Genomic DNA, 14,112 nt, shown 5'->3' with positions numbered 1-14,112 from the left:
ATTTGGAAGGGATATTCACGCTTACGAATCCGAATTACAAACTAGCCATCCACATTGTGATTGTTAGATAGCGTGGCTATATACTGCCGTTTAAAGGCGCACTGCTATAAGATAGTTGGCAGCCGATGTTATGAAGGAGATATGTCTAAAGTTCGTTCTCTGCGTGACTGCCATATCGCGTCGAGCTAGTGCGACGATGAAGGCATCGTGCCATGTAACGCGTTAAGCAGCCACGGCAGCTGTCCTGTAGAAATTTCATTTTATTGCAACGATTACGGTGGCGCTCTGAAGAAAATGGCCCCGGCCAATTTTTTTTCGTTTTGCCCTTTAAATTGAGACCACATGATTTTTGAGTGCGGTGCCCCTTTAAATATAGGCTCGTAGAGCAACGTTGTTAGTGTCACGGGCGATGAATTTGAGAATTGAGAAGCACATTTTCCGGCGGCAGAGGTTATTATCCCGGTTTCTTGAAAGCTTGGAACTATATAACTGAACTGCGGGTGGCTGCCAATGACAGTAGAACTACCTCACGCGTGCAACACGATCTGCGTGGAAATGCGTTTGGCATCCACCATGGTTATTGATTGATTACGTCGACAATGCGGAAGTGTGCAGAGTTTGTTAAATAAATCTTATGAAATATAATATCTTATCACAGTCCAAAATTTCCTGTCGCGTCGTAAATCGTTAGTAAATCAAAATGACCGCCTTTACTTTCGTCTGAATACGCCCTGCTTGCTGTAATCACGAAGGAGCGATATCATGACCCGAGGAATACGACCACCTTTTTCAGGGCTTAGTACAGGCTAAATGAGGGACGCTTTACTTACAAGAGTTCACTTTTAAAAATATTAAAATGGAGAAGTTTATTTTGAAAGATAGGAATTAAGTCAATCGTTGATGATCATTGCCGTAAAGAAAAGAGATTCGGCAGTGGAAGTACATTCGGAAAGAAAGCTAGAAAGCAAGCATATGTTGCGACGGTTATCTAAATATATCCATCACTTGGTATGATGAAAAATCGCAACTTGTACCAAATTGCCTTCATCTATGATGCGAAATTGTCGAATGAAGCTTTGGTGCCCGGTTAATTGAAAAGGCACTTTTTAAAAAGCATAAACACTTATCTGACAAACCGCCGAATCATTTCAAAGTCACTTATGTGCTAGTATGCGGCGAACTGCTTTTGATTTTGAAAGGGTGCCGCGAGCACAAAAAGGTTGAGAACCACTGCCCTTACCCGTGAGTAGCAACCCTGAAAGTTGGAGCAGTATTAAATACCCCCATTACGACATAACATACCAAGTTTCAAGAATTATCATGTTGAGAAACACTGTCAAAATCGACCTCTACCAGCACAGGTCGACTCAAAGTATAGGACTGTAACGGAGTTCAGATATAGATATAATTGTTGCATCACACTGACAGGGCAACTCGCAAAGTTGGCCCCATGCCCCGCTTGCTCAGCAATATTATGAATAGAGAGAGTAATTCACCGTTTCTTTATTGTGAGCGGCTTTGAGAGAACAGACAGGGATAGCTTTGTTATAAGCGCTATATACAGGGGCATGCCCCGGCTAAGCATTTACAAAGCGAAAACTCGGACGATAATTTGATTTTCGCAGTGATTTCTGTATATATTGATTGCCGGCCGTCGATAAATTGTAAATCAACGTTATAGAATAGAATTTTAGGTGGGGCAATAGCCCAGTTGTCCTATAGGACGAGCCGCCACCGGTCAGACTGAACGTTTGGAAATGTTAGCAGCGTACGCCGAGTATCTATTGTGCCAAAATTCTTATGGGCTCGTATGTCTGTGGCGAGAGTAAGGCATTTTAATTTTCATGTATTTGTGATTTCGGTGAGATTACGGAAAAACTTCCGTTGCCTAATCAAACACTTCCCGGGACAAAACTTCTGTTTAAGTTCAAGAGTACTTTGTAATCTTTGTTCGCGTCATGCTGACAAACACTGCATTTGTTCCTGAAGGCAATAGTTTGTAAGCGAATGGAGCAATTGGTTTGGACATCGGATTGGCAAACCATACAGCATCCCGATTTCCCTAATATATCCTGCATGTGTCGCGAAAGTCATTTTTCGTGAATATTAGATTGAACTTATGCAACTTAATAACGGACTATACGGGTATTCCACGGCATAACACTGCATATATTCCGAGCACCTAGTAAGAGAATGTAATACACGGCGTTGTGGCGTCTCGGTCATTGTTTCCAATTATATCCCCTGTTTCTTTACATCACATGCCTTCAGCGATGTACGTTGCCTACTTATCGAAGACGGAAGTAATAACATATAGCCTACACATGGTATTATTTGGAAACCACAACAGAATATCAGGGCATGAAAATCTAGTGTGGTAACGCTGTACTAGCAATAACATAATCTGCAAAATTTCATAAAATAAAGGTATCGTCGAATTATAAGATCGGTTACCAACATTTTGTCTTTATTCCCCACAACCCTAAATCGATATTTCGACCTTTTAAAGGTGTTTTGTAAAGACTTGCAATCAGTGAAAGTTAGAACTTCAAGAATTGAACAGCCAACAATAAAATTAATGAGCAGTGAACTGGTAAGGGTAACCATAAACGTAGAGTTGCGCCTCCGTATAATCTATATGTAAGGTAAGCCGACAGAAGAATAGGAAGGTTTTGAAATGTTTCCAAATGTACCGAGGTAGCATCGATTTACGTGTGCAAATGCCGAGTAATGCATGGGTCCGATGAACTTCGTGGTGTTCACGACCTTATGCGTATATCGAAGATATAAGCCGCCATAAGCCACACTTTCGCATGCTACTATAAATCGAAAAGAAAGAAATATGTCATTTCTGTAACCAGTCCGGCTATGCTATCAATTAGCGAGTCCACGATCTTACATGAAGACATATTGATACACATATCAACTCATATTATATCGAATCAGGTGATTTCAATCATAACATTTCGCATACGAATGAATAACAACCTATATCAGGAAGATCGCATGCCGCTGTCCAGTTGATTCTCGCCAAATGGAGGCACTGATAATAGCAATTGCTGAATAGCAAATGAGCTAAGAAATATTAGATATACAAACGGCATTTCATGCAGACGTGTATTAAACGAGGTTAATAAAGTAAATAATTTCATTTTCAAGTGAGTCTATTCCTAACCAGAAACCTCCAAATTCCCCACTAGATGGAAACCACTGCAATAAAATATATCTTACAATATAATTTGACATCACTATAATCATTTTTCTGTCACAGCTGATCAAATGTCCATTTCCCGCCAACCTGTGGGTCACACTCATTATAGCTTCATCTGCCAATATCAGGGTGTCCATTCTTTTGCCTGACATAACCAGATTTCACGAAGTTACAATTCGTGTTGGAGGCCGGCATATTTTAACGTCGCTCCAAGACAAGCTACATATTTTTGAATTACAATGATGGATATGTCAAATAGATATTGCGTGATTATCATCCCTAAAAAACGCGGAAAATTATTTTCAAGTTCAATAAATTGAAAAAAATATATATGTAACGTCTACATTCTCAGAGTCTACGATTTAAAACTTCCTTGGTAGTTTTTGGAGTGTAAGTTACAAGCTAAATGCAATTTGTAACACGACAGCGGTCATTGTCATTAGTTTCATAATATTTAGATCAGAATAGTTATATTATCATTAATATTATTTCCACTCATAGGCACGTTGTGCAACTTTGTTGTCCTCAAATAGATGTTGACTGGGAAGGGTGAGTCATGAATCGCAATTTGAGATATGAACACAGACGGTGAGCGATTTTCTGAGGTATGCAATCAATTTGACAAATCGAAAGTACGGTCGTTGTCTTGATTTTGGCAAAACTGTCAAAGTATGGGAAAAGTATGGAAGTATGGAAAAACGTTCCATACCATACTTGGAAAATTTTCATACCATACTATACTTGCTGATTTCCATATTCTATACCGAAATTTCGCCCCATACCATTCCATACTTCCATACAATACCATGCCCTGGTCTGCCATGGACGCGATTTCAAATTGGGGTGCATTATTTTCCCCTGCGCCTCGCATTTGTACTGCGGTCTAGTGTCTACTCAGTTCGCGAGGATGAGACTATTCGCTGCCGACCAATTCGACGGCCACACATATCAATATCGAAGGTTTTGGCCAACTAGCGATTGTTAATTGTGGCCAAGGTTTTATCGCCGCCGATCTCTATGACACCGCACTATGCCAAGCCGTATGTTGACAAAAACGTCACATCTTTTTGCGTGCCGGGTTGGCGTCGAAATAACTGTGTCTCATAGCCCGGTAACCGCTCGTTGCACACCCCGATACTAAAGCATCCCAGGTCTCCGTCGGTGTTTTCCAGAGAAACCAATGTTAGATCATGAATTCGACCCATGGCACATTTTCATGACAAAGTCATGTTATAGTAACGACTTCTCTGTGTGTGTCGCTTATTGACTATAGTACCAAACGCAGTGACCTCGCATTAGCAGGAATTATCCACAGGAAATCACCCAAAGCGCCAGGAAATTGTTTTGTTGCAGGAAATTCAGCAAATGTTACATATATATTAAAAGATCGCTTTGGTGTCGACGCGACCCAAAATGATACCCTTTGCGGCCCATGTTTGAATCGCGACCCATAATTTAAGAACCTCAGCTATAGACACATTGCTATAAGAGGAGAAAATAATTTATTAAATAAAAAAGACATCAACATTTTCAAATTTTACTGGCTTCCCCGTGGAATTGTCAGAGTGTCTTGATACAATCTGGCTCAATTCCAACCAGTGGAAGCGAAGTTGTTGCAATATAAAATTTTGGAAACGAAAATATAGTATTCACGGTGGATATTTTTAAAATAAATAATCAAATTTACCCCCGTAAATGCTATTTCTTTTTAGATTTAAAATTTTCTACTGCAATAACTTGGTTGGAATTGAGCTAAATTTGGTGTGCAGCGTTTTTTAGACAGCCTAAGCCAGCAAAATTTGATAAAAAAATTATTTCATAAATCCGAAATTGGTGTGCAGCGTTTTTTAGGCAACCTAACAATCTTATTAAATAGCCATAAAAATTCGAAAAAAGGTAATATTTTTGAACAGCCCTACTGACCATGGCTACAAAAACAATGGAATACACGTTTTGAACAAGGATCTCTTTAAATATCTGTGATATGAATACATTTTCATTTTAAACGCAACCCTAGATCTACCTTTGTTTCTGATGCCGCTTCGAGACGCAGTTCAAGCTTTTTTTGTACCTCTGTAAGCTCCGTCACAGACGGCTTGTTTCGGGTAACGCTTCGGTTTGCTGATTGTCCAGTATAAAACAACGTACTCCACCTGCCATTCGGACTATTGTTCAGATGGCCAAATATAGTTTTAGATTTCCATATCCATTGGTTATCCGTCCGAGTTTTAAGAATCGTCACATCGCTCGATACTTTTAAATACAGGAACACATATATCATCGCTCCGACCACAAGCATGCCAAGTCCTATGAGTGATATGCATAACGAAGTTCGTTCTTTCGTCATTGCCGGAAATACTGAAATCAATAACCCGATCGACATTCATCAACTTAATGTTTAATGTTGCTGCTCTTCAAAGTTAGTTGCAGGTTGCAGGTCATTTATGCCGGCAGAGGATGGTTTGTCACGTGATAAATCGAAGTTTTAGGTTAACTCAGGTGCGCGTCTACTATATATATAGTGATTATATAGTTAGTATACTTCCAGTTCGAAATAGAGTTTCGTAAGGAAAAAAGATGACTTAATTATTTACGCTCTGGATTTTCTGAAGGATAGAAAGGCGGTTTTGGAGTGATTTGAATCCCACTTAGAAATGGAGTTGTCGAAACAGCGGGTGAAAGAGCCCCGACCCATGCTTTGCGATAACAGTATACATGGCTGCATATAACACAAAAATCAATTTAAAATGAACACGTTTAAAACAAGGCCTCTTTTTAAAACTTGTGTTTTTTGTTTTTTGTTTTTCAAGCCATGACGGCACGAATATTCAAATGTGACGTGACAGTGGATTGACATTGACAATTGAAAATATCAGGTAAATATAGCTCCTTTGACGAAATATCTACGTACTATAGCTGTTGAACCGACTATATTTCAAGGATTCCAACAATCCCATGTCGTATACGTAGGGTTTATCGGGTATAAATTGTCCGAAGGCTGATACAACATGTTTTTGGAAAGTATTTACACAATTATGGCATTAATTTAAAATATAAAAAAAATTGTCTACAATGTTTAAAACATGTTTTAAACAAAGTGTTTTAAACAGCCATTTGTTTTAAATGCAACCCCAACTGTATATAATTTTGAAAATTCCTCATATTTGTAGGCTTACCAGTGAATTCTGCGATTGGCGAACCTAACCTCCCCTTACCATAACCTCCAGCCTTGAACCTAGCCAACGCCTTCGTTGACCCCTAACCCTAACCTAGCCGTAACATACAAACCAAGTGCCAAGTACCGAATTCATGAAGGGCCGTATTCCATAATTAACGCTCGTAATCAGTGAAATATTAATTTCCAAACTTATTAATGCAATATCTATGCATCGATTTTATATGCCAAATCCACCAAAGCCGAATTTAACATGCCGAATTCACTGCAAAACATTTGGATAGTGTCATTCATCATTTTGTATTAGTTGAGATGACGCATCATATTTTGTGAATGTCTACTTCTACACGTAAGTGAGTATAAATCTACGGCCCTACTTCTACTTCAATTGCGTAGCGATGCAGACAACATTTACTATCTTGGTCGCTTTATTGCCGCGAAAGATCTGCAGATGGATAGTTAATACTCAGGTGGTGAGCAGACTCTGGTGCTGCTCGTTTCCTAGTTATAACTCTTTCTTGAATACCCCGCGAACTAAGCAATAGAAAACACAGTACTGTCTGACAACAATTTGTGTTAACGGTTGCCTCAAGCCTGATTATACTATATGATATGATATTTCACATATCTAGAAAACCCTTTCTTTAACAAAATAAACTCTTCGGAGGCTGCGTATAAATAATGACATTCTCACATATTAAGTAACACTGCGCAGAACCAGACAATTTTCTTCATAAATGTAGTCACAGGTATTTCAACCTCACTACAAACTGCGTAGAACAATAGAACGTATAAAGTAGACTCATTCAAGAAAGGACAATTCGAATACGCGCGACTTACGGACCGTTGAGAAGTGTAAATATGCCCAATTGCCCATTCATTGATCTACAGTTCTGTACAATTCGATACTGTGAGGCAGCGATAGGGAGAATGTAACACTGCTCACTCGATGAAAGGTATATTATTTTCGATGATATTGGGATTTTAGCAACATTTGTTACGATATTCATATTCATTATCCGCATCTCTCTCTAATATCCAGTCCAGATACTTACCAGATATTGACATCAATCAAATAATAACTGTAAATTATCAGATTTGGTGTAATCGTGATTTGTGATCGTGATCGATCACGACTATAACAGCATCTTCGAGTAATCGCAATTGCAGTTCATTACATTCGAACAAAAACTCAGAAGTAATCCTAATCGCTTATTTCACACATCCAAACGATTTTTTTGTGTAAACAAACGAATACTATTTACCTGTAAAAGAACTATGAAATAAGTCGAACATTCATGAAAAGGAATAGTCCGATATCATATCAAATTATTGGTAGTAAAAACGTCAATTTTCAAACTCCACTGCTCATTATTATTTTGCAAGCCGTGTCGTAGGAGCCACTCGGCGGTTCTATGGCTCTGTGCCAGGAACGGCATGCTGCAACACGGTGGCAATATGAGACTGTATAGTGCACGCAGCACGGGGAGATGGCTAATCACGAGCTAAATTGTTGCTCCCAGACTGGAATCGGTGGTTGTTTTCGACATTATTTTTTCTCGTGACTATCCGCGTAACTAAAAATCACCACGTTGGATCGTAATTGAACATCGTATGATGTTTTACAGTGACTAGCTAAATCACACCTAGGCCTACTTCACACCGTATTTATGGTAGTGTCTGAAACTTTATCTTACCCTTGATGTTTCAATTGCGAGCTGTGAGAGGAGTTTGGCAAAGCTCAAAATGATAAAGTCGTATTTACGATCTACCATGAAGGATGATCGGCTATCAGCTCTATCGATTCTTTCTACAGAAAGAGACTTCGTTCATTTCGAAGACATTATCGCTGCTTTTGCTTGAGTTTCAGCGAAAGGTCGTAGAGCTCAATTTTGAGGCGGAATATAGTCATAGAAATTCTGCGACGCGGCACATATCACTGGGCAACAATTTTGAACGAAAAATTTGTTGATTTTGATTTTGCACTTGATGTAGCCTAATTTTGGTATGCTGATTCCAGAAGTACCGCTGGTTTTCTTCTATCACGTCAAGTTTTTGCTCTGCGATATATGCCCAAAATATGCAAATTTTCGCAAATTTAGCCATATTACTCTTCCATACTGTGTAGAAATCCACACTTTCACCATATAATAAGTTATATAGCCGATGGGTCAATTGAATTATTAGGAAAAAAAGGTACTTGTATCGATCTAGGCTGATGCTTTCACCAATTTTTAGTTAGAGCAAGGGTGCTGGCCAACCTTTTTGCTATTCACGGCCAGCGGCCACATTCCGATTACCCATGTAGACTACGGCCGCATTCCATGGCAGTCGTAATGAACTAACTGGGCGCCCAATACTCATGTTAAACTGTCCATGTCCATTTCCAGTGAACTCTGGATTAATCTAATAATTCATAGCGGTTTCTGGACTTTGATATGCTCTCGCGAATTGCGATTTTTTTTTGAGATTCTCGAATGAATTTTGTCAATAAATATTTGTAGTTTCACAAATTCACATATTACTATGAAACATTTATCCTATCTTAGCCCGTGTGATCAGATTCACTGGTAGAGTTGATGGAGGGGGTGTTTTCGAAATTTTAGGGCAAGTCATAAATGACGATGGACCTTTGGGTGGGCCAATTGTTATTAGTCATATTGTTGCATGCTGTTATTTCTTGCCCCCACCCCCACCCCATCAGGATTGTCGGAATGTCGGTATAGTGGAAAGATATTGGAATCGCCAAAACGTACCTGAATCTTTTTTTTCGTGAGGAGCACACGATTCCAAGTTGATATTTCTATATGGGGCGCATCATTTTACTCTGCTGTTCACGTCTGTACTGTGGCACTCCGATTGCAAAGGCCGTTACTATTAGAATCGAATCTGCCTCACTCACTATTCGCTGACAATCGGACAATCGCAGTACAGTGAGACGCATCATCGATTTCGGAAACCGACAATGTTGCATTGTAGACAGGGCTGCCATACCGTCCTTATGTTTCCGAGATTTGGCCTTATTTTGAAGGGCCAGGTCTTAGAAAACTCAACTGTCCTTCTTTCTAAGAAATGTCCTTGTTTTCGACTTGCGTCTTTATTTTGTCTTATTTTCAACAACTACAGAACAACAGATCACCAACTCAATAAGCTAACCTTGTGGGCTTTATATATTTGCGAATCCTTCTCCAAAGAAATCTGCATCCCCAATCAAAATCCTGAATCCAACCCTGATTTTCCATGGTCTGAATGATGTCTTCAAACAAGTTTGATGTTAGTGATGCTGTGATGTTAGTGTTGCTGATACAGTGTCCATTTCAATCTTGTAAAAAGGAGATTGCGGACGAATAAAGGAGAGGATATAAAAGCGAAATTAGGACCTTAAATAAAATATTTTTATGGTTTTAGTCTCAACCTTCTCGTTGAGCAATCTGTTTTGATAGCTAAATATTTCACTGACGAAAACAGAATATGTATTGCAGAATGCATAATTGCAACGGCTAACAGAATGCAATATAAACGCTCTCGCATACCTGTTTCTGTTGCTGCTGTTGTTATTCACATATTTTTGTATCTTCAACTGGTACTTTACGTGTGTATGTGAGAGAGAGAAAGAGAGATACGGGTATTCATTTTTCGCCAGCACCATCGAAATGCTTTGACGATGGCGATGCAATAAGGTCTTTATAGCAAGGTCATTTAGTCTGCAGCCCCGGTTTTTTCTCCTCCATGCTACCCGTGATTGCTGAGCGCCCAGTAGGCTACCAGTTTTCGAGTCTTTGGTCTGACCCGGCCGAGGATCGAACCCACGACCTACCGATCAAGACGCCGGACGCATCACCATTACACTGTCTCGCTCGGTATGTGCGTGTGTGTGGAGGGAATGGGTTATCAGTGCCTCACCAGCCATGAACCTCACCGCGCGTCACTGGGATGGACCGAAGGTGATGGTAGTGATAAGTCCACCACCGTCTACTCTGGTTATTTCGGCATCCTCATAGATTACATCGCATTGTTTCTTGTGTTTCTCATTTTACTTTGTGTGTTTTGATCGGAAAGAAGTATTAGCATCTTTGGTGTTTTTATATTCACCGTCATCACGAATTGCGGATTTGGGTCACCAATCACGTAAGTGCCAGTCGGTTTGAGACTGTACTGTTTGTTTTCAGTATCCTCCTATATGGCTTTTAACGTATTGTGTCTACTCTAGTTTATCGCATTTTATATTATGTGTTTTGTTCGGATAGGAGTATATTAGCATCAACGTAATCACCATTCGTGGGTGTAGGGTTCGGTTTGTTGAATTTTTCGTTCAGTTATCATCTCCCCTTATCTTGATCCACCCAAGCTAATCGAAGTGCTAAGGTGGGGTTAAGTATTTTTCCACTACCGAGGATACCGCGAGGTCAAAGAGGTTGAGAACTATGTTTTTCATAGCTAGTGGGAGTTATAGTTTTTCAAGTCTGGGTTATAAAGTGGTGAGGGCGATCGAGTCGACGACAGTGGTGAGAGTTTTCATTGGTCATACAGATGTAAAATCTATTTATTAGTTATAAAGCTAATGTTTGGAAACGCTGATTCGCTGCACTTTGATTTTGCAAATCAGCCATGATGGATTTGGTTTTGTTAAAAACTACAAGTAAATACTGACAGATAAGGTACAGATTAAACACTGAAATTTTATCAGCGGATGAAAGTTTCCGCTTTGTGCCGCTCGAACTGCAAATGTCTGGTAGACGATTCGAGATAAATAGACAAGTCTTGCGTTAGTGAATTGTGTAAGCCCGAGTTTTATTCGATGCGGAAAGGTTGTATTTGATTGTAAATCGTGCGCGTAAAGGGTTTGCCCGTATCAGAAGTTGTTTTGAAAATGGACAGGGGTTACGAGAAATTCTATTAAAAGCTGGAGAGGGTTCTAAAAATGTTAAGAAACACTGGTAATGCGGTGAATCAAATTGTGGCGGAATGCGGTGGACTGTATGGCGTAATAATAAAAAAAAAGTACTTATATAGTGAAGGTAGAAAGAGATATGATCTTCTATTTCGCCTGCATCATCGAGATGCATTGACGACCGTGTGGTCACCTAACGTTGACAACCATTTTATTCTCCTCCATGCTATCGGCGCCAAGCAGGATAGTTGCGGATACCAGTTTTCGAGTCTTTGGCCTGACCAACCCGGGGATCGAACCCACGACCTACCGATCAAGAAACCGGACGTATCACCATGACACTATGTCACTCGGTATAGTTGGTAGCAGGTCCGGAAGTCCCGATACATAACAAATGTTCTCACGTATAGGCTACATATTCGAAAACAACAACGCAAAACATTATAGTGCAATACTTCAAGGCGTGCGTTACATTTGTCGACTGAGAATTAATTGGCTTTCCCAGCTTTATGATCGCAGATTTCAGAACCTTCAAATGCAAAAGAGAGCGGTGACTAGTAATTGGAAAATCGACAGTGACTGTTTAGCTTAGATTCAGGATGAGATAAGAGAAGATTTTCAGTATATCACTTCAGGTAATTTACGTCGTGTAGAAAATAGTACGGCCGCAGTCTTGTTCATGTTACCTTTAAATCCCCATTTCTGACAATAGCGCGACAGTTGGTATAGAGCAGGGGTGGGCAAACTTTTGAGCTCGCGGGCCGCATTCAACATCTGAATCCATTCGCGGGCCGCACTATGTAAAATTAGGATTATAATCCAAAATGCATTATTGGTATTTGATTATATAATGAGGACTAGGAGATAATATATATGCTTAGCAAACCAGATTGCTTTGATGATATTGTACACGCGCCAGAAACAGTGGCGAGATTTCATAGGCTGATCGACCTCAATAACCTATAGAGATGAAAGTCGACTGTCCTGATCTTAGAACAGGATTGACATGTAAATCTGTGAGCAGCTATCTGCTGATAGATTTACTAATTCCACTTTTGGTTCAATTCCAGGACACACAATGCTGACAGCATCATAACCATGTTAGCTTCAAACACGCTTCCACTATATGTAGATAAAATATAAATACCCTAATTCGACGCATACAGAGAACGAATTTACCTAAGACACGCGCGAATCGTTGCATCACTGAAATATTGAAAGTGAAGTGGCCAATCAGAAATCGCAGCCGTGATCCGAAATATGTCAATGTCGCTTGGGATTTCTGTGATGCTTAGCTGTTGAACCCTCTCAAAATGCGTGGGCCTTGCGATCTGGCTGCCGCGCTAAAAATTGAACTATTGAAGTATTTAACTTAGAACAGTGATTATCGAACTTTAAAAGCCCCCCCCCCATATGATGGTGAAAGACTTCGCCCCGCCCCCCTTAGCTAGCAAACCTAACTGATAGTTTAATGGCATGGAAGGTTACGACTGTGGATGAGAGCTTCTTAAATATGTAATTGAAGCTAAATATCGAGGAATGACTGTAAATATGTTGGAAATCGCGCGAGGCGCGAAAAAAATTTTCATTCGAGCTCAGCTTCACGCCCCCCTTCAGATGCCTAACGCCCTCCAGTTTGGGAAATACTGCTTTAGAGTTATCATGGTGAAATGTACTAAGAATTCGATTTTTAGTACGCATTTCATCAATATTTTTAATAAGTTTCTTTAGACTCTCGCGGACCGCACAGAACGGTGTTGCGGGCCGCATGCGGCCCGCGGGCCGTAGTTTGCCCACCCCTGGTATAGAGCGATTGTTGCATTGTCTCCAATCTCGATAAGACTATTGGCATCGAGCCCTGGTTCCCTCGTGGCCACATACATAAGTCACCGGCGAAAAAATCATATTTGAGTTCACCGTATCCGGTAGGTCATTTATCATCACCAAAAATTGGACTTATCTAATAGGAAAGGAAAGGACGTAGTTAATAATAGAACCTTGAGGTATGATATTTCCTAGCTGATGGATACCTGATACGGAACTATATATTCAACGCGGACTTGAAATGACCTTTCCATTTATGAGTGAAGCTTGTATATTAAGCTGTCGATTTTCTGTTAGCTAAGGACTTACATATTTCATCGTGCAGTAGCAGGATGCAATCACTTGTGGAATGTTTCGTCCCGAAGCCACTTTGCGCTTGATGGATGAGGCCATTGGTCACAAGGAATTTTCGTAATCTATTCGCAATCATCTCCCTTGCCTTACAGAAATGGCGTGGAAGCGACGAGACATGCGCACACGTTTCCCGGGTAATGCCTAAAGCAACGGGACTATAACTTGGAATTCATGCTGGGAAACTGCATGCGTCCGCGCAAATGCAGCATAGTGACAAAATCGAGCTAGACATTTAGAAGCCGCAACACCATATTGATTTACTTTTATGCAGCTCGGGGTTAACTCCGGTTATGGTTCATGTAACGTTGTAGGAGTTGTCAGGTTCTCACTGGATATTTTCTTATTACTTTGCTCTCAACATCCCGGATACAACTCATCAAGCTGATCTGTGGATTTGGTAATAATTAAATTCCATTTTCAGTAAAAAAGATGCTTTGCGGTTCAGTTCTCGCGAGTAACAAAGGAAATCCAATACAGCAACCGCGCCGCGATGATTCAGCACAGATATGACGAAATAATGTTATGCAGCAGTTTGAATCAATCTTTATGTAATACAAATCAATACGCCGTGATCCGTTTAATGCAGCCCAGGTTTTTCTTGCCACTTGCTATTTGTGAAGATTAATTTGAGTATGGTTACACAAGATTAAAAATAAT

At 40.1% G+C, this 14,112-nt stretch overlaps 2 protein-coding genes across 6 annotated transcripts in view; one reads left to right on the top strand and one right to left on the bottom strand.

Moving 5' to 3' along the window:
* The window catches only part of LOC145450964 (4-galactosyl-N-acetylglucosaminide 3-alpha-L-fucosyltransferase 9-like), a 38,174-nt gene extending 30,811 nt beyond the window's left edge, over positions 1-7,363 (bottom strand). Inside the window, exon 1 of the mRNA XM_080329459.1 lies at positions 5,235-7,363. Coding sequence (XP_080185585.1) covers positions 5,235-5,594 — 360 coding nt within the window. The 5' untranslated portion in view covers positions 5,595-7,363. The remainder of the gene's footprint in view (positions 1-5,234) is intronic.
* The window catches only part of LOC145450960 (4-galactosyl-N-acetylglucosaminide 3-alpha-L-fucosyltransferase FUT6-like), a 241,142-nt gene that overhangs the window by 97,437 nt on the left and 129,593 nt on the right, over positions 1-14,112 (top strand). The gene's annotated exons all lie outside the window — the stretch shown is intronic.

This window comes from Botryllus schlosseri, chromosome 11, assembly GCF_051294905.1.
Source record: "Botryllus schlosseri isolate E-star chromosome 11, Bs_hap1, whole genome shotgun sequence".
Taxonomy (NCBI): Eukaryota; Metazoa; Chordata; class Ascidiacea; order Stolidobranchia; family Styelidae; genus Botryllus; species Botryllus schlosseri.
The sequence above is the reverse complement of the archived record's forward strand: the minus strand, read 5'-3'. Positions and strand labels throughout refer to the sequence as shown.